At 39.2% G+C, this 21,176-nt stretch overlaps 3 protein-coding genes across 8 annotated transcripts in view; 1 reads left to right on the forward strand and 2 right to left on the reverse strand.

Moving 5' to 3' along the window:
• Positions 1-7,754, forward strand: part of LOC111969225 (autophagy-related protein 13) — a 21,825-nt gene extending 14,071 nt beyond the window's left edge. For all 5 annotated transcript variants that reach the window (XM_023995229.2, XM_023995230.2, XM_023995231.2 and 2 more), the window contains 2 exons: positions 4,705-4,833; positions 5,101-7,754. In XM_023995229.2, the coding sequence (XP_023850997.1) occupies positions 4,705-4,833; positions 5,101-5,178 (207 nt within the window). In that variant the 3' untranslated portion in view covers positions 5,179-7,754. The remainder of the gene's footprint in view (positions 1-4,704; positions 4,834-5,100) is intronic.
• Positions 6,227-13,742, reverse strand: LOC111969226 (rho GTPase-activating protein 1). Of its 2 annotated transcripts, none has more exons than XM_070445375.1 (13): positions 13,543-13,742; positions 11,943-12,071; positions 10,709-10,804; positions 10,521-10,608; positions 10,214-10,345; positions 9,882-9,968; positions 9,697-9,795; positions 9,446-9,553; positions 9,232-9,308; positions 8,926-9,003; positions 8,637-8,765; positions 8,369-8,472; positions 6,227-8,143 (listed from the first exon to the last, which is right to left on the reverse strand). In XM_070445375.1, exons 2-13 carry the CDS (start codon positions 11,989-11,991, stop codon positions 7,973-7,975), a joined length of 1,218 nt encoding a protein of 405 aa, XP_070301476.1. In that variant the 5' UTR covers positions 11,992-12,071; positions 13,543-13,742; the 3' UTR covers positions 6,227-7,972. The 2 variants fall into 2 exon arrangements, with proteins under 2 accessions (XP_070301476.1, XP_023851002.1); XM_023995234.2 differs by having other exon boundaries at positions 11,943-12,140.
• A 243-nt stretch (positions 13,743-13,985) lies between these two features.
• On the reverse strand, positions 13,986-21,089 carry LOC111969223 (prothrombin). The gene is made up of 14 exons (XM_023995226.2): positions 20,218-21,089; positions 19,881-20,041; positions 19,677-19,701; positions 19,292-19,363; positions 17,457-17,562; positions 17,230-17,363; positions 16,742-17,050; positions 16,507-16,617; positions 16,302-16,428; positions 15,207-15,374; positions 14,864-15,037; positions 14,571-14,749; positions 14,322-14,392; positions 13,986-14,220 (listed from the first exon to the last, which is right to left on the reverse strand). The coding sequence occupies exons 1-14, from the start codon at positions 20,291-20,293 to the stop codon at positions 14,065-14,067; spliced, it is 1,869 nt and encodes a 622-aa protein (XP_023850994.1). The 5' UTR covers positions 20,294-21,089; the 3' UTR covers positions 13,986-14,064.
• Positions 21,090-21,176: the final 87 nt, after the last annotated feature.

Here is a 21,176-nt window from a genome sequence, read left to right on the forward strand (position 1 = left end):
GAGATTATAAATCTATTGTTTACAGGAAACCATTCAACATTTTAGATGAAGTTTTGTGGAAAAGAACTGGGGGGCAAAATATTATTTCTCCCTGGCAAAGAAATTCAAAAAGGGTTATGGTCTTAATTAACAATAATTTTGATCCAAATGTGCAATTGTCCAAACAGATCTCAAGGTAGATGGATATTTTTAATATGTTATTGGACAATAAACAAATATGGCTTGTCAACCTATAGGTCGAATAATGATGATCCAAGCTTCTTTGAAAATATATATTAAGAATTTATCAACTCTACAGCAACACTAGACTCTATTATTATAGTGGGGAGATTTTAATACGGTCTTAAAACTCTATAGACCGGAAAGGAAATCCACACTACAAACTATCACCCTCAGGCACTTAAGGAAATCATGAATGCATGGATATATTGGAATTAGTGGATATATGGAGACTTAAATACCCTGATTTAGTGATATACATGGCGGAGGCTGAATCAAGCTAGTCGTCTTGACTACTTCTTTATACCATTCTCTCTGGACCAAAAGTTAAAAAGTGTTGATAGGGATAGAGCGGTCGGATCATCACATAATTGCATATATATTTCTCTTACAGAATTTCCACGTGGCGAGATATTGGAAATTTAATCAAAGTCTACTAGATGATAAATTGTTTAGAACTAGGACAGAAGATTATAACTGACTTTTTCAGACATAACATAGGTACAGCAGATCCCCTTATTTGTATGGGACACTTTTAAGTGTGCCTTTAGAGGCCATGCAATTCAGTACTCACTTTAAAACAAAAGCAATTTAGATCAAAAGAGTCCATATTAACAAAGGAAAATTGAAGGACTAACAGTACAGTTAGATAGCAATAAAAACGGTACCACAGAGGCACAGAATAATTAGAGGAAAAACAAAAAGAAATGGAGGAACTATTCAAGAAAGATCCAGTGTAATATAATTATAAAAATAAAGCGAACTGGATGGAATATGGGGAAAAATGCACCAATTCTTTTTCAATCTTCAATATAGAAATGCTACCAAAAAAATGTATTAAAACTAGATTACAAATGATGGAGTCACGCATGATTCAAAAGATATTTTGAAGAGGAAGTAAGTACTTTAAGAATATGTTTCGTTTCAGGCTCCTCCATCTCCACTAACTGAAACTAATTGTATGGATTTTTTTCCTATTAATAATGTAAAATTAACATCTGTACAGAAAGACTATGTGAAGGCCAATTACAGAGGAGGAACTGCTTGATGCAATTGGGGCCTTTAAAGATGGGAAAACTCCAGGGCTGGATGGCATACAGTGGAAAGTATAAAAAACTTTTTTGATATACTCAAGGACCATATTAGCTTGTTTTAACCACTCCTATATAAGGTAGATTATCGACACGCAACAAGAAGGTCTTGATATCGTTATTACTGAAACAGGACCCAAGTGGTATATATAAAGATCTTCAGTGTTGTGATGCAAAATCCTTAGCAAAATGCTTGCGCATAGAATAAAAAAATTTTGTCAGATATTATTTCATCCTAATCAGACAGGTTTTTACATGGACGATACATTGGAGATAATATAAGGCAGTACTGGAAACAATAGAACACTAGGAAATATCGGGGACACCAGGCCTGGTTTTCATAGCTGATTTTTGAAAAGGCTTTTGATAAAGTACGACTGGAGTTTATATATAAATGCCTAGAATATTTCAATTTTGGGGAATCTCTTATTAAATGGGTTTTAAAATTTTGTATATAACCCTAGGTGTAAAATAGTAATAATGGCTACATCTCAGAAAGTTTTAAACTATCTAGAGGAGTAAACAAGGTTGTCCACTATCGGCATATCTATTTATTATTGCCATCGAAATGTTAGCTGTTAAAATTAGATCAAAACATTAATATTAAGGGATTAGAAATCCGTGGTTAAAAACTAAGTGGTCATTGTACGCTGATGATTCATGTTTTTTTTAAAACACAACTAGAGTCCCTCCAGGGCCTCATAGAGGATCTAGATACCTTGCTATCCTCTCTGGATTAAACCAATATTGATAAAATGTACCATATTACGTATTGGATCACTAAAAAATACACATTTTAATTGCCATGTAGTTTACCAATTAAATGGTCTGACGGAGATGTGGACATACTCGGTATAAAAATCCCAAAGAAAGAAATGATCTCACTCCAATAAATTTTTATAGAAAGTTAGCAAAAATAGAAGATCTTGCTACCATTGGAAAGGAAAATACCTGTCTATTTGTGGAAAAATCACCCTGATTAACTCTTAGTCATATCACAGTTTACCTATTTTCTTATGGTTTTGCCTACACTAGTGACCTGCTTTTTAAATTATATGAACAAAAATATTCCATTTTATTTGGAACGGCAAGCCAGATAAATTAAAAGGGCCTATTTTATATAACGAATATGGAATTCGGAGGGCAGAAATTATTAAATATTAAAAGCATTAGACCTCTCACTAAAGGCTCAGTCATACAAAAGTTATACTTAAATCCAAACTGGTTCTCTAGTAAATTGGTACGAATGTCTCATCCTATATTCAAGAAGGGCCTTTTCCCCTTTATTCAGATTACACTGCTCACTTTCGGTTGTTTGAAAAGGAATAATCTCCCAAATATCCTTATTTTAAACAAGCCTTAGAAAGTTGGTTGCAATTTCAGTTTAATCCACCTGAAAGGACGGAACAAATAGTACACAAATATTGTGGTTAAATTCAAATATAGTAATTGATAAAAAAACTGTATTTATTGAAAAATGTTTAAAAAAGGTTAATTTGTGAAGTGATGTCATAAATAGGACTGGTGGAGTTATGTCACACATGCAGCTAACACAGACAATGGAATGTCTGCTCTACCCAAAATTACAACCAATTAATTGCAGCATTACCACAAAATGGAGAGGCAAGTAGAAGGGAAAAAGTAAGGAACTTGTATGTCGGCCCTGTATTAAAGAACATAAATGGTTAAAGAAAAGTGTGATAAATAAAAAATATATACAAATTCATTTAAGGACCAAAAAAACTGACAGCTGTGCCATATAAATGCAAAATAGTTGGGAAGAGATTTTCGATGACCCATTCCATGGCAATGGTTTATGGAATTGATACGCAAAACAACGCCGGATTCAAAACTTCGAATTTTTCAATTTAAATTACTGTACAAAATTCTTGCAACTAATAGAATGTTATATATATGGGTATACAATCTTCCCAGCTCTGCAGATTCTGTTGTGAGGAGGCAGATCATTAATCATTTATTTTGGTATTGGCCATATGTAGCTCGTTTTTGGTCACAGGTCCAGGAATGGCTGAAGAATTGCAACATTTGCTAAAACTAACGCTACAGATAGCAATACTGGGGATTTGAAAAGCCATAGTCAATCAATCAATAATTATAATTATTTTAGCAAAAATGTTTATTTTTAATTTACAATCTATAGAAGCTATGAGAATAGGAAGTTCAAGTCTTTTGTGAAGCATCACAGCACAGTTGAAAAATATATGGCAAATAAAAATCCGAAATGGATGATGTTGGAAGATAGATGGGAGGGTTGAGTGAACGAAGGGTGGACTAATAACAAGATAAACAATGTAGGGCATACGGGATCTGTGAAATGTGTATAGTGCGGAGCTTTTGTGAAATAGCACAGTTACAAGTGGAAATAAAATTGGATGGACAACAGAATAGAGGAAGGACTAAGAACAAATAAGAGAGAACTATTGTAAAGTGGACTGTGTCTGTAAGATGGGTATAAGATGTATAAATTGAAGGTAAAAGCAGAAGTGTTTATTAGTTTACTCCAATTGGGGATCGGTGGTAGGGTGCGGGGAATAATAATAAGGTATATCTTTAAAAAAGTATGTATGTCTATATAGTGTATGTATATGTGTATAGTATGCATGCGTGTATGGATATATATTATTTACCCCAAAAAATATGGGGATTGGAAATGATGCAGACAATTACATTGGAAGCAACATTCTTTCCGCAAGATTAAGCTGATCCAACCCCCCCCCCCCAAAAAAAGGGAAAAAATAAAATAAAAAATAAACACTTCATTGAAGAATCCCTACTCTTGACCAGTCACAGAGACTTCGGCTACCAAACATCGGTTTGCCTCAGGAATTTTTTTTGTGTGTGCATGAACAGCCGAAATAACCCTTGCCCAAGACCAACATTAACAAACTGTTTCGGATGGGTAGCATGCAAACTGCTTCAGACAGTTTTTATTTCTGACTTGTATCTGGGCTGTAGAGGGACTATGAGAAATTAAAATCCAAAACACCAAAGGCGAATGCGACAAAGCACATAGCAAAGACCTAATGAAAACCAAAATCGATCAAAGGAGCTGGCTTTTTAAAGCAACAGAGGGAGAGATGTCAGCTTTGAACATTTTAGATAAACGCTTCTGATGTCGAGAAAATGAAGCTTATGGGAATGAGCGTTCTTAATTCAAATCTCTGACCTCGGACCCCTTATCTTGTGGTTAACAGTTGAGAATTAATTAGGACTATGTTGCTGGCAAGAAAATGTTAAAAACGGAACATCTTTGAGAATAATATGTGCTGCTGACAAAAAAAAAATCGTAGGAAGAAGTCTGTTATTAAGGAAGGGGCTGTTACAGTTGTTGCCCTGCACATCTGATTGTGTTCTGTGGTGCTCTGTTCTTCAGAAGCCTGCGTTCTCCAAGGATGACCTCCTTCCCATGGACCTTGGCACATTCTACAGAGAGTTCCAGAACCCCCCACAGCTCACCAGCCTCACTATTGATGTCAGTTCTCAGTCCATGGCAGAGGACCTGGTGAGACACACTTCTCTGACTTTCCAAAGAGAGATGGTTTCTGTTTTGTTGCCAGGTGGGGGGTGTTGGGGTCTCCTTGTCTATGAAGTGGTCCTGTTGGAATTTAAACGACTGACAGATAGTAGTGAAAGGGGAACATAGTAGTTACCATTATATGATTTACTGTGTGTTTGAATGTCTCTTTTCGGTGGTGCTTTTTAGTCTAATAAATCAATATCTTGGTCATTCTGTGTTTGTAATGATGTTCATTTTTCATTTTCCCTACAGGACTCTCTTCCTGAAAAACTGGCAGTATACGAGAAGAACATTGATGAATTTGATGCATTTGTGGACACATTGCAGTAGGGATAGAAATGGATCCACTGTCTCAAATGACAAATTATCCCATTTAGTCCATCTGCAAGGTTCTGTTGTCTTTCAAGCTTGTTTGCATTCAGCCTGTATGCCTGTTCTTTCTTCTCGTAGTTGAAATTCCACATTGATTTGTAATCAGAATGTTTCTCTTCAAACCTCACTGGTTGATGTATTGTAGAGTAAGAGAGCCTGCACCCAACAATCGAAGACATCTTAAAAAAAACAAAATTGCACGGTTTCTTTTCTGATGTGAATAACTGCAACGTTTGCTCTAGTGTTGAGCAGACTGTGTCGTAATGTAAATACCAGATCCCCTCTCACTTTGCTGTTAAAGAACTTAACACATAATAACAAAGACGTTCAGTTCATCAAAGCTGTTGTCTAAATGTTGTATTATTGCTGTCCCGTGTGACACTGAGAACGTTCATGGCAACTATGGAGTCAGACGTGGCCATGTTTTAGTAGATGGGAAGATGCCAAGCTATGTATGGAAATTGATCAATAGTAGTGAATCTATAGCCAAGAAACAGCAAACATGCTGTGTAGCTGAATCTGTATGTTGAAAGAGAAGTTCCTGTAGTTGTTTTTTTGTAAATGGGGAGAAGTGTTGTCTTCTTTCTTCTCTAGATTACCAACTCTAGGCCACAAATCACTGTGTGTCACTACAAATGATGTACAGTCACTGCTCACCTCTGAATCACCATATAAAGCAAGCTTCCTTTTCCCCTATCTGTAAAGAGGGTAAACATTATTTGCACTTTCAATGTATCAATCTTAAGTCCTCTTGATTTCCCCTAATGCTTTAATATACAGTAGCATGGTCATGTGTAATACATTTTTACTTCAAATGGCCTATTTTGTATTATGGGAAAGGAATAAGCCAGAGGCCSTATATATTTCTGATTGTGGTTGTTTGTGATTTATACCAGCACAACACGAGTGATCGTGTTCGTTGTCCTTGAAGCTTTTAAAATACAATAGAGCATCAATACTCTTGTCACATGAGTACGACCCTCCAGACATCTGAATAAATCAAAGGCACTTTTAACCATCACCTTTTATTTATACTTTATATTCACAACATATAAAGATTGCAGTAAAATACTCTTAACGAGAAATTTCATTTTCACTGTAGCAACCAGGAAATACTATTATTTTACAATACAGATAAACAGTACAATAAAGGTGGACAAACGGGCACAATTTTTACAAGATATGACTGGAGTTGGTTACTCGCCTGTTTGTTTCCTTAAGGCACAGACGCAAATGGGGTTGTAAAGGCTCTACTAAGCCACTGATCCGCATGTCAATGCAATTGTTTCATTGACATGACTAGGAAGTTTTCATACACAGTAAACTAAACATAAAGCACAACAGAACTCTTACTTATTCAGTCTTAACATTAGTACTGTTCTTGTTCAGGATATGTTCATTAAAGTAATTCAGGATCACAAAGCACAGGAGCTGTACCCCCAAAAGTTTGGCCATTGCAAATGGAAAAAAATGTTAAGGTAAAAAAAATAATCTAATGGAACCATCTTAGTGTTCTCCAATGCAACCATAATTCTTTGGTTGAGTTGAATTTAGTATTGAACAAAAGCAACGGACGTCAATAAAACGAGCAAAATAAGGCTGAGAAACAACTCACCTAACAGTTAACATACAGTAAACAAATGAAATACAATAGAGCCTGAGAGCCCCCGGGTCTGTAAGTACACAGCATTTCAGTCTATCCGTGATTAGGAGCCCTTCTATGCCCCTTACTGACTTTAAGGCTACATAAAGATCTTTTGCCAGCAATGACACTAGCCATCAGTCTTTACAGAGGGATAGTGATGTTCAAGGAATAACTGCCGTAAGTAGAGTAATAATACACAAATGAAAGTAGAATATGTATCATGAAAAGACTGTTCTGCATTGAGAAAGCTAATCAGGCATAACATGAAATGTAGAAGTTACATGATTAAGAATAGTTATTTTATAGTTGACCTGTACAAATGATCAAAAGTAATGCAGCAGAAACAAACAAAGGCGTGCTGGAAATGTTTAAAGGGTATACCAGTATGTTTTGTCAGATGAGTAAACATTTAAAAAGTAAGGCGATATGTGACCCCCCCAAAAAACGTAAATACACATACTCTTATGGTTTTATTTAGCTATAGACTAGCTTTACACATAACCATGATTTTTAAACAAGTTGTGGCAAAATATAAACTCCCGATAGAATTTAGAGTACATTGAATATTGGAGTACACTGGCTCACTGACTGTAGCGACCGATCATTTATGAAATTCGAAAATTATTTGTTCCAATGCAAATAGGACTTGACAAAGTAAATTAATATGAAATGTATCTTGCTCCCCAGATACAAAACATTGCATAAATGTTCTCTGAAATCTGTACCATCAAAATAAATATTTGATATGATTCAAACCAGAACAGATGTGAAATGATATAGGTTATTCCAATTGTTTTAAAGTATCAAATCATGTACACTGTGTTGAACTTCTCCTGAGTGATAGATATCTGGCGGAGACATTAAASCCTTCTTCATACCTGACTTCTAACCCGACTTTTGGCATCTTCAATGGTTCGTCTCCCCTGTCTTTTTCTCTCTCTGTGTCCTCAGTCACAGTCACAATACACTCATGCATATGGCAACACTACTAGGGGCACTGGGAGAGACAGTTACACTGTACTAGACCAATACAGAGACATGGTCAGAGACGGGGATTTATACACCGAACGAATGGGGCGTGGTTAGAGATAGCTGTCAGGAGACGTCTTAGGGGGAAAAGACCTTGTCGTGTTGGTCCAACAGAGTTCTGGTGAAGTTATTGATGGGGCCGATGGCACTGAGTGTCATGGCAGCGTCTTGTCCCCATAGCARGTTGGGTCCAAACACCACTGCCAGGTTGGTGTTGTTCATCTTGTTGATCTCACTCTGTGCGGACACCTACATGGGCAAGCATGCATGTTTGTAGAATATCAGTAAGAAAACGACTCACTGGTTAATTTACACAAACTGGTAAGGGCCAGTGTCACCAGGCAGTACTAAATGCCCAGAATGATGCTTATTTAGACAGAACCATAGAACAACAGGCCTCCAAAGACAAACAGGAATGTTTGCCGAGCTTCTGATAAGTATTCAGCTGGGGATATGATACGACAGCAAACATACCTGCACCAGGAACTCAATGAGGAACTTCAGGGAGGCATAGTTCTCCTCAGGGAGCATTGCCAGCATGTTCCGGATCGCAGTCACTTTGGCACTGCTGTCAACATCTGAGGAATGAGCATAACAAATAGACCCTTAACATTACGTGGCTATGACTAAAAACTATCCTCAGGATTATGACCTACAAAACAAATTGACAGCTATAGCAACAAACATAAAAAGATATCCCCATCTACTGTGTGGAGGATAAGAGAGAGTTCCCCAGACTTACTGTGAAAGTTGACAATGTCATTGTAGAGCTGGTATGTGAGGAGGGGCTCTGGTAGTTCTCTGAGGAATGTCTTGAGGATGACAGCTGCCAGGTGAACGTCCTCCATCTGGGAAAAACTCAACTCCTCACCTGGAGCCACAGACACACACAATCACAGAGCCATACAAATCCCACAGCYACAGCCAAAGAGATACATTAGGTCTACCCAGGGACTTCATGAACGGATTACATGAACGGATATTATTTTTAGACATTCATTTAAGAGTAACAATGAGTGCAAATGCTTCACCCGAGTTATATCTGTGCTGAACATCCTTGACGAGCGTCACGTTGGCTGACCGCCGGAATATCCCCTCAATTTCAAGACCTAAGACAGGACAGAAAAAGGGGGAAACCATGAAAACAAAACCTTTTGTAAAACAGAATCAAATAGCAGAATTTGCCTTGTTTTGCAAGTCAAATACTAAATCCATGTCCAGTATCCATGAAATTGGAATTGTCCAAAAAACTGAACATCAGAACAAAGACTCAAAAGTTTAACCCATCATCAAGAAAAATGACCACTGGTAAAAAAATATGCAAGAATGGTGCTTACCTTGTTCCATTAAGAAGGCCACGGTGTCTCGCATCACCAATGGAACTGCTTCGTTGTCTGAACTTCTCGCTCTTAGCCTTGACAAATCAACAAGAACAAAAAAAAAATGAAACTCTTTGAAACATACACAGGATAATATCTTACGTATGTAACGTCAAGGTCGGATATTGAGGAAGTAGAATTTAAAAAAAACAGCCTTCATCCAACTACCTACATTGGCAAGGAGACTCCAAACTGTTGATTGGGTAGTGGTGGACTGCGGGGGGGGGACATCTGGGCCTGAACTGATGGTTTTAGTGAGGCTCTGATTTTTTCATCATACCTAACGGTTTGGGTGTGAGAAAGCAAAGTAATGCACTTAACAAGTCAGATATCACAAATAGACATCCATTACGCAAGCGTGACCAACTCATTGGCAATGTTGAGCTACAGTAGTTACACGTAACGTATGTAAAATGTTCTTACACTCGCACCCGGGTGGGTATCACTAGCTGCTCACACTTAACAACGTCCTCCAGTTCACTCAGGTAGTTGATGTAGTTGATCTTTTGTCCAAATTTGAAGCTAGAAAAGAAAGGAGATTCATCACACATGGCAAACACTTTACAGTTAAAAGGAATAAAGAGCATCTCCGGTGCTAGAATGCTAACCTGATGAGAGGCTTGAAGAGGATGAGAAGAGTCTTGATGAACATGGTGGGGTGGACAATGTACAGTGCCTTGATGTTCTTCTTGTACCTGAAGAAAACGGAGCAGTCAGCAAAAGTAAACTTGAATCGGTTCACTTGTTTGAGAAGTCAAGCCATTAGTGCCCTCACCCAGACATAAATATGGGTGAGGGCAAAGTCCACTTCCTCTTTGGCTTTAGTTTTCAGATCTCTAGTGAAATGGAGTGCATCTCACCATTCATAGGAGAAAAATGATCAAAATGTGCTTTGCAACTATGGTCTCCAGTGTCTGGCTGGAGGTAGGGTGGGACTCACTTCCGGTCAAATTCTCTGTAGGCGTCTCTCAGCCAGCTGAGAGATGGCTTGTTCTCACTGGTGAGGCCATTATGGAAGTAGATGAGGGTGTAGTCGCTCTCAACATACTGGTCTAGGGTGGCTTTCAGATACCTGGATGATAGTATGAKAGTTGAGAAGTCAATCCTCATCACTTATGAAAACACAAAACACAACAACGACTACCGACTTGACTAGCAGCGGGGGAATCAAAGCACAACAAGAAGCTATTTATTAGACATTTGGCAGGATGAAAATGTCTCATTAATCTCAAAACAATAACACCCACATCAGTAGCTTGTGGTGGTCCAGTTCGTGGTGGGGGGGCATCCGACAGGCGTTGAAGACAATCACCTTCCTGCCAAAGTTATCATCACCTTGACAGCAGAGTGAGAGAGGAAACAGTGCCAACTGGATTCGAGACTGAACAGGAAATTCAGGTCAGATAAGCTACACATGTAGAGACAAAGTTCTTACCTGCTACTTCGACAATCTGATGCCTGGCAATATCATAGTATGGGTGGTCCCAGGATAGGTGTGACCCCTCCCCCAACCGCTTGGATATGTCCGTCTCTGTTGACAGGAAAGGGGACACATTCAACCACCTCACGCGTATCTCACTAGCTCATATCTTCGAGGGCAGAGTGCTCAGAATTTCACAACTCAATGTTTCGGCTCTGCCCCGTCACAGACAGTACGTGCTCACTGCTCAGGCACTCTTAGAATGAGTTTGCGAACGAGCCTCTTCGATGCATACCAAAATAATTAGTTGGGCGAAACATTGCATTTTACAGGGATCACACACAACACACCACACACACACACACACACACACACACACACACACACACACACACACACACACACACACACACACACACACACACACACACACACACACACACACACCACACACACACACAACACACACACGACGTCTGCATTGTGTACTTAGTAAACCAATGTTCTTCTCACAGAATAAGTCACTAACATGCAGTTGCCCGAGGCGTGGTCAGACAGTGTGCGCTTCGTTTGGTATCTCATAAGATGAACCCTTGTACCCTTCTCTTTAATCGTCTGTTCATTAATAACGATTCTGAGAATAATTCAAACTCTAAATCATGGTGCTGTAGATGCATCTATTAGTCACAAATAATGGCACAGTCCTCATCCTCCAATCAGACAGGGGCTGGAGATCTGCTGTGAAACAGAAATGAACCAGAAATTTGACTGTGCCTACAAATAGAATGCATAACTAATGTATGCACACTGCATCAGAGGGCAATATGCAATCAAGTTGTAATAATATGACACGATTAACAAAAGGCTCACTGCATTGGGCTGTGAATAAGGCTCTCTTTTACTCTTCCCTTGGACCAATGACAGATTTACGTAAAACTATATGATTTTTAGGGAAATAACAGTAATAGCCCTACAACAACGTTCCATTTCTAAAAACTCAGCTGATCTTACAACAGGCTGATTATTATCATATTACAATGGCCAACATTTTGCCAGGAATGTGGCATTTTAAAACAGTGATCTCATGATTTTGTTTTACTCAAGGGATTAGGTGGCTTATAGAACAATAGAAATTCTTTACGCATTTCTCAAATTTCAGCAACTTCATTTTTTAAATTGTTACCCAACTGTCCACATCTGACAGCACAGAGAGGTCCAGCTGTCCTTCTAATAGCCTTTAGGTTCTTACCAGACTTGCTCATACTGGAGTCATCTGGGGGCCACAGCTTGTCCCCCATTGGAGACAGTTTGAGCTGGTCCAGGGCATTGCTGGGAGGATCATCTACTCCAAGGTCATCATTGAGGTCAACCAGAAGGTCTGAAGACATGGTGGTGAACTATGAGACTCCACACGGATCAAAATCTGGTCAGGTGCTCAGCCAGCCTCCTGTCACAGAAATAAGTGTGTTCATCAACATCCATCCATAACGTATCTAATGCAATGAGATATCACCTTATCTCAGCAGTGGGATCACTTTCAAGATCTTTTTTAGCGTCTTCCTCAAAGTCCCTCCCTATAGCTTAACTTAGACAAATAAAACAGCTAACAAGTGTTTAACAGGCACAGATGCAACATTTTTTAAGATGCCTTTTCTCTTGTGCTTTGTGGTAAATTATCACTGCTATAATGGACCCTAGGCAAAAACCATGTTTTAAAGCTGTACTGTTACATCATAACTGCAGAAGAGCCACTCCAATGGGGCCAGAAAGGACAATGCATGAAACATGGACTGAAGAAACAAATAGGTCTATAAACTCGTGTCCTTCACTCTTTTCAAAGTCCAGCCTAAAAGAAAAATAGACAAGGCCTAATTCACATCTGTAATCAGGTTAGCATTTGGTAATAATTTGAGGAGATGTCTGTGCAATGAAGCAACAATTGATTGGCTGGTTTGTTTGTGGAAGTTCTACACATTTCACACACACATTTTCGTATGAAATGACCCAATCTATCGTACAACACCACAGGGGCTGTGTTTGAAGAAGCAGCCTTGCTGTGTTACCCGTTCTTCGTTTTGCGGGAAGGCTCAAATACAGTCCTCCCTATCTATGAGATGCAATATGCTCTGACATTTTGGTTCTTTAAATATTACGACTGGAGTCAGAAACACATTCATGTATGCGCAGTCCTGGTGAGGAGAACTGCAGTCAGGCAAAGTGCAATAATTTTATACATCTATAGTAGATAAACTAGCCAAAATACTGTATATTGCGAAACACTGCAACTGCCATATATTTTAGCTACAAAAATAAGGTGATTCGTGTCTTAGAGAAAYAGCTAACGTTAGCTATCTAACGTTACCCAAAACAAGGCTACAATTTGTCCAGACTCCTCTAGTTAACTAGTTAGTTATTTAACGTATGCCCCATTGCGCTGCGATGTCGAGAGATATATATATATATACACATTTTTTTTTTWAACGTTAGCTAACGCCAGACGATACAGCAGTAGGTAACCTAGTTACTCAATGTTTTACAAATATCGATAGATTAAAACAAACGTTAGCTAGCTAACGCGTCAACTACCAGCAGCAGCTAACCTGTTTAACTGTAGTTAGCTAGTAGCTACTTAACAATATTTTAGTTGACAGCTAACTATCTTGTCAGCTAGCAAGGTACAGTATGTTACCATTAGCCTCGGCTGGTTAGGCTAACGTTAACTATCTAACCACCTGGTTATATGGGGCTAATCCAAATGAGCTCGTCTGACGTTTATGTCCTAGCTAGCTATATAACACGCAAAATATATTGATTCATTCAAACATAAATCATTMAATTGGTGGATTTACCGTAAAATCTGTGAAATTGATCCCCGCTGAAATGCTTGCTAAGTTATCTCGCTAGGCTACTAACGTTAGCTATGTCAGTGACAGCTGCTTGCTTCACAAGTCACAAACATCCGGTTTTCGTTCCGTGGGTGGAGAGCTCTCCTTGCCTTGGCAACGACACTCCTCTGACTCCGAAACGAGACAGAGGCAAAGGTGGGGAAGAGGTGTGTGAACTAGGCTTAGCTTTGATTATGATAGCAGGTTTCAAACCTTCCTGTCTGATAGCTCTCCAGCGGTGCTTGCGTTTACTTCATCATTAGATCTGTATCAAACAATGTATGGAAAACCWTGTGTAACAACATGCAGAATTCTAGTGGCAGTCTCAGATCTGAATTTAGTTTGATTCATTTCTGTAATAATTATAATAATTATAATTGCTGAGTCTACGAGTAATAACAAGCAGATAATGATCAGGAACGCATGTTTATTTCCAATATTACATCAGTTTCCTTTGCATGTAGAGAAAATGAGAAGAAATAACAATCAATCGTCGTCATCGCCGCCTGTTTTGTCAATAACTTTCTTCATCCACTTTCTCATACGGAAAAGATGGGTGTAGAATCCATATTTCCCATCCCTGTCACATCCTTCTCCCCAGGACACAATGCCGATCTGGTACCAACGGTTGTCATCTGGGTTCTGTGAATGAGGATATAAGTCATTCTCATGAGTATATCAAATAAAGCGGGGGATATGCAAGACATCTAATGAGTGAAGTTTGTTTTTCTCTAGTTGTATACCTTCATGACAAAGGGACCACCGCTGTCCCCTTCACAAGCGTCACCAGTTTTCTGTTCCTCTGGTTTGAAGCCTGAAACGTACATTGGCATTGTAAGGAAGCATCATACTAATGGTAACACCTGTGATTCACCACATTTTTTATCAAGTCACAATGCACCAATTCACTTTTGGTTAACATATTGGATGGACTTGAGCTGCAGTATACAGCAATTACCACACTGAGATGAGAGCTGAGAACTGCTACTCACCAGCACAGAACATGTTGTCAGTGATGCGGATAGAGGTAGAGTCTCTGCAGATATCCTGTTCAACGATGGGTAGATGGATCTGCTGGAGAACTGTGGGTAGAGACTTGGGGGAGGAACTCCATGTCTCATATAGGTTCCCCCAGCCTGTCACACGGCCTTTATAACCAGCAAACATCAGTCTTGAAGGAGAAATTTAAAAAAAAGGATGCTACCATTGCTAGTATGGGAAAAAGCTCAGAAATGTTAATAATTCCTATTTAATAATTACTGCTAGCTACGTTAAACTCTCTTACGTCTTAGCAACCTGCTTGGTTGGTAGACAGACAGGATGAATCTCATCGGTGAAAGTAATGGGCCTCCTCATGTGCAGCAGAGCAATGTCCCGGTTCAGGTTCTCCTTCCAGTTGTACTTGGGGTGGACAATTATCTCATCAATGGCCACAATCTTCTCTGTGCCCTTCTCAAACCTGGGATTAGGTTGAAATACGGTATGAGCCAAGAATGTTTTGGTATGGCTATATTATTGTTTTGTCAAGTCTTATGGCATGTCATAGTTCACTGTTGAACTGTGCAAAAGTCCATGTGTATCGTTTGTTTAATAAAGATAAAATGGGAAAATAGGAGATAACCACTCACTTAGCTCTGTTATGTTTACCAAGGCGGACCAGGATGTCATTGATGGTGAAGTTCTTGTTCCATGGTGGGTAGAGGATGCAGTGGGCTGCAGTGAGGATCCACTCATCACTGATTAGACTGGCCCCACACAGCAGCTCCTGTGGGCTTTTCTTGTACAACATCACCTGCCTAACATCAAAGCATCCATGAATAACAGGTATCATAATTTTCTTCTGCCAAATTACATCTGTGCCTTTCTTTTTAGGCCGAGGCTGCGGATCTGACTTTTCCGGCCTTGTGCATTTCTCACTGTCAATCGTGAAATTATAATTATTCAGGTTTTACTGGTGAAACGTCCAAGCTGCATCTACATACCAACCATTTGATCTCAATCAGTTTCATGGGGATAAGCATTTCGATATTCTTGAGTTGTAGGCTACTGTTTCAAAGAAGCCTACAGTGTTGTTTTGAATGAATGTACAGTGAGTGTATTTTAGAGCAGATGGTGTTAACAAACTGTAGTACAGCCTACCTGTGTTTTGTTTCAATCAAAGTACATATTTTGCCTAGTGGCGTGCTTTTGAGTTTTGGGCACATGGAAAAAAAAAAAAAAAGACAATTTGATCTCAATCATCCTAAAATATCATAAGAAATTAGGTGGTGTTTTTTGTCTTAGAGTAACGTTACTGTGCTATTATATTTGGTTATGCTATGTAGAATAGGCTACTATCATTATGTGATCTTGAAGACATTGATTCAGCTTTGATCTAACTTTATTAAAACGGGCACCATTCGCCAGAGTAGCCCTGTTGTCTATGAGTAGAACAGAGACCGTGTGCAAAGTAGAGAATCTCGCATGTGCAAAAGCTTCGGGGGCCCTTGGCTGTCTGGAAGAAAGGTGCAGAAAAGTCACATCTGTAGCCACTACATTCTTTTAAATTGGGCAATGCGTCGACAACCCCAAAACACATCCTCTAAATGACAGACACACAGATAACTTCCTTTCCCGCTCCCACCGTGTATATGGTCAAACATGACGACCATGATCCTAAGTAGTAGTCCTACGTAATGCAATAGAACAAATGTGGTGTTTTGAATATCTATTAATTTCATTACCATGGTGCACTGGCCACTTCTGCGTCAATCCCTTTAACAATACGGCCTCCTTGGTAGGAGTCAATCAGTTCTTGCTCTCTACCGTCCTTCTTACTTATCTTCTCAAACATGGGTCGCTCTCCGCACACTGAAAACAATTCAAAGTCAAAGCCGTACCTTACACTTTATGTTAAAAAAAAATCCTAACCAAAATTATACTACTTACCCATCTCTCCACTGCCAAAGCTCCGAGGGCTGAAGAAGGATTCTCTGGGCCCAGAGAGTGTTGTCCTTTCCCTTCCACCGGCCGCCTCCTCATAGTTATCTATTGGGTCATCTGAAAGAGAACAACAGTCCAGCACTGAGCATTTATGATACCTGTCAGATATCTTTTTTTTCTTCAGTGTCCTAATATTTTAAGTGAATAATTTAAAACTAGAAAAAGTGTTGAAACAGCTCACCACACATCTCAAGGTCACAGTAGTCCACAGTGGTATTTCCATGCTGGTCCACATAGCACCAGGGTCCCTCCATATCTCCGTCAGGGTTTCTACAGTGGTTCGTCACAAGTTTGACCTCTGGGATGAAATTCTTTCCTTTGCTGAGTGCCAATGCCTTTGGGGAGGCCCAAGGCAGACACTTTTTGCCATTCATGGTAACTGAGAGATCACCTGTATAATCCAAGCCATTGTTGACCAGGCAGTCCTTCTTGGTGTACTTGGCTTTCCCATCTACTGTAGCAGATACTTTTGGGGGTACCCAAGGCTCACCTGTAAGGGAACAATCAMAATAGAGGACCACTAAGACATATTGCAACAAACAACATGCTCTGCACTTTGTTGTTGAACAAGGAGGCATATAAACCACCGATTGTCAGTGTAAAAGTACACCCAGCTCAGCAACAACATGCAACCAAATGTTGGTTATTATGCAAGTAGTGAAATCATACCACATTTTGGGACGATGCATTGCTCTCTCCTGACTGTGGGATCCCTGGTGAAGCACCAAGGTCCTTCAGGAGTTTTGTCTGGGTTCCTGCAATAGTTCTCATACAGGGTCTCATCCAGGAAACTATTGAACTCCCTAAGAAGAGATATTACCCCTCAGCAACAACACATCACGAATGGGACAACTTTGAAATTACATTCCTCAAGTTATGGGGTCAATATTACATACGTAATTCTGTGTGGGAAGTTACTGCGCCAGTACTGGCATGTTTTTCCTGAGGAAGTAGTGAAGATGGTACCGTTGTAGTTCACACCATTGCCCACTGAGCACTCTCCTGTAAGACGCAGGCCCACATAATATTTGAGAAACAGGATGTCCTGCTCAAAAAATGTATCTTTACATTATAACATTTTCCTGGTAGATTCCTCACACTTTYTAGCTGATTTCAACACAAACATTAACATTTAGTCAATAAATCATTGACGTACAGTGCCTTGCAAAAGTATTCATCCCCCTTGGCGTTTTACCTATTTTGTTGCATTACAATCTGTAATATAAATATATTTTTATTTGAATTTCATGTAATGGACACACACAAAATAGYCCAAATTGGTGAAGTGAAATTAAAAAAATAACTTGTTTAAAAAAAAATCTGAAACAGAAAAGGGGTGCATGCATATGTATTCCCCCCCTTTGCCATGACGCCCCTAAATAAGATCTGGTGTAATCAATTACCTTCAGAAGTCACATAATTAGTTAAAAGAAGTCCATCTGTGTGCAATCTAAGTGTCACATGATCTCAGTATATATACACCTGTTCTGAAASGCCCCAGTCTGCAACACCGCTAAGCAAACAGCACCATGAAGACCAAKGAGCRTGCCAAACAGGTCAAGGACAAAGTTGTGGAGAAGTACAGATCAGGGTTGGGTTATAAAAAAATATCCAAAACTTTGAACATCCCACGGARCACCATTAAATCCATTATTAAAAAATTGAAAGAATATGGCACCACAACAAACCTGCCAAGAGAGGGCCATCCACCAAAACTCACAGACCAGGCAAGGAGCATTTATCAGAGGCAACAAGAGACCAAAGATAACCGTGAAGGAGCTGCAAAGCTCCACAGTGAGATTGGATGTCCATAGGACCACGTTAAGCCGTACACGCCACAGAGCTGGGCTTTACGGAAGAGTGGCCAGAAAAATGCCATTGCTTAAAGAATAAAATAAGCAAACACGTTTGGTGTTCACCAAAAGGCATGAGGGAGACTCCCCAAACATATGGAAGAAGGTACTCTGGTCAGATGAGACTAAAATTGAGCTTTTTGGCCATCAAGGAAAACGCTATGTCTGGCGCAAACCCACCACCTCTCATCACCCGAGAACACCCCAAAAACACCATGTGGGGATGTTTTTCATCAGGAGGGACTGGTAAATTGGTCAGAATTTTATGATGGCACTAAATACAGGGTAATTCTTGAGGGAAACCTGTTTCAGTCTTCCAGAGATTTGAGACTGGGACGGAGGTTCACCTTCCAGCAGGACAATGACCCTAAGCATACTGCTAATGCAACACTCGAGTGGTTTAAGGGGAAACATTTAAATGTCTTGGAATGGCCTAGTCAAAGCACAGACCTCAATCCAATTGAGAATCTGTGGTATGACGTAAAGATTGCTGTACACCAGTGGAACCCATCCAACTTGAAGGAGCTGCAGCAGTTTTGCCTTGAAGAATGGGAAAAAATCCCAATGGCTAGATGTGCCAAGCTTATAGAGACACTCCAAGAGACTTGCAGCTGTAATTGCTGCAARAGGTGGCTCTACAAAGTATTGACTTTGGGGGGRTGAATAGTTATGTCTTATTTCTTGTTAGTTTCACAAAAAATATTTTGTATCTTCAAAGTGTTAGGCATGTTGTGTAAATCAAATGATACAAACCCCCCAAAAATCTATTTTAATTCCAGATTGTAAGGCAACAAAATAGGAAAAATACCAAAGGGGGTGAATACTTTCGCAAGCCACTGTATTTGAAATRTGCAGTGTAATCAGGCCATAATTATTACCACTGGCATCAATACACCCTCTCAATGTTTTTATATTGTCCTTGTCTCTCAGCAGTGAAGTGCCTTTGCAAGCTGTGAAGAAGACAAGCAAGAATTAGAAAACATGCGGAAATACTTGACTCTACTTGCTTATAATTGCCAAAGCCGATATTAATGTTTGTTTTTTAAGTATAAAGAGCATAGCATGTGTGGGAAGAGCAAAACGTGTGGGGTCACCGACACTGGGGCTAAAGCCTGTTCCTCAAACAAGTCGACTCACATCTCAGTTGCACTTTGTTCTGGTTCAATACAATCTATTTACATTGGGTGTTCTGATGATTGCATATTCCATAGATAAGGTTTTGATAGAAAACACAAGTAATAACAAATAAAAACAAATACTTACCCAAATAGCTGCCCCAAAAGGCCTTCTAAATTAAGAAAGATCGATTTAGACAGTTATTTGGGGAGAAATACTATAATCATACTTTATTATGCAAATATAGTGTTACCCAGGTAAACAGAAAGCTCATGATTTAGTTACCAGTACCAAGGTGAATATTAATGTGCTTTGCATGATACTTCAATCTAACAAGCCAGACATTCTCACCGTCTTGTCAGGCTTTTCAAAGACTTCACGGGCTTCTTCATGGTCACAGATCTCCTCGATGCACTCCCGTTCCAAGTTCCCAGGTTTCAACTCCTCAAGGAAGGAATTTGCCCGTTTAGCACGGATAAAAACCTGTGAGGCCTCCTTGCTGTTAAGAAATACTATAAACAAATATTTGATAACTCAACCTATTGTTTAGTGATATTATAACTGACAAATAGCCTTATTCACATCAAGGAGTAACAGTTTAAGGGGTATACATTTTCAGAATATCGRTATTTTGAAACTTGCTTGCTTTTGAGCTTTCAGGGCTGGTAAATAAAAACTGATATCTTACCATTTTCACAAAGGGTGATCTGAAGAGTAGAAGAAAATWGTAGAATGAAAATGAGAGTTGCRGGTATTCGACCCATTGTTGCGGATGGTTAAGACAGAACTCCTTGTAAAACCTAGGACATCACCAGACCTGCTCACCCCCTCAAAATCCAGTACTCATTGAAACCCCCCACTTTCTGTTACATTGAACCACCTGGTTAATATTGAACCACTGTACTAAGACTGACTCGGGGCTGCACCTCCCATCTGGGTCATGTCAACAACATAAAATTGCACTCAGTATTTCCATTCAAGTTTAAACTACTACATATGACCATGGATAAGCTTTCCACACTATGTCAAGAATAGCTTTCTCCATTGTTTATTTTCTGTCAGGGCCTACTCATGGATTACTTTATATAAAAATGTTTGCTATTAAGTAATTATAAGTGGAATATAAAATGATAAAGACAAAGGCAATGTCAAAAACACACACAATAAATCAACCTTTTAAATACTGCCATTTACTAATTTAGACTATGATAGTGTGTGCTGCATAGACAAGCATAGCAAACACACACTAAAGTTGCTCCAAACCAGAATATTTGCTGATTCAGTCTCGGACTGTCCCAACCATCTAAATATTTGCACCCAAATATTGAATGACGCATTGGATAAAGAGTGAATGGTCAAAGTCGTGTTCAAAAACACATACAACTGTTGTAAAGCCACCACAGAGGTACTTAATTTCTCCATTTTAATTGGAGTCTTCAACAATAATGATCCTCTTGTTGATGGCCCATATTTACAACAGTGTATTAAAATACACTAAAGCTATTTAAAAAGCCTTCATAAACATTCTCTAGACATCAAATATATTTTAGTCAGATAAAAAAAAAACTATTCATGAGGATTTCTCTTTGTAACCATTAAGATATTTCCTAAAATACAGGGGCAGGTAGTTTTAGCACAGTCCTTGAA

This window comes from Salvelinus sp. IW2-2015, linkage group LG10 (genome assembly GCF_002910315.2).
Source record: "Salvelinus sp. IW2-2015 linkage group LG10, ASM291031v2, whole genome shotgun sequence".
Taxonomy (NCBI): domain Eukaryota; kingdom Metazoa; phylum Chordata; class Actinopteri; order Salmoniformes; family Salmonidae; genus Salvelinus; species Salvelinus sp. IW2-2015.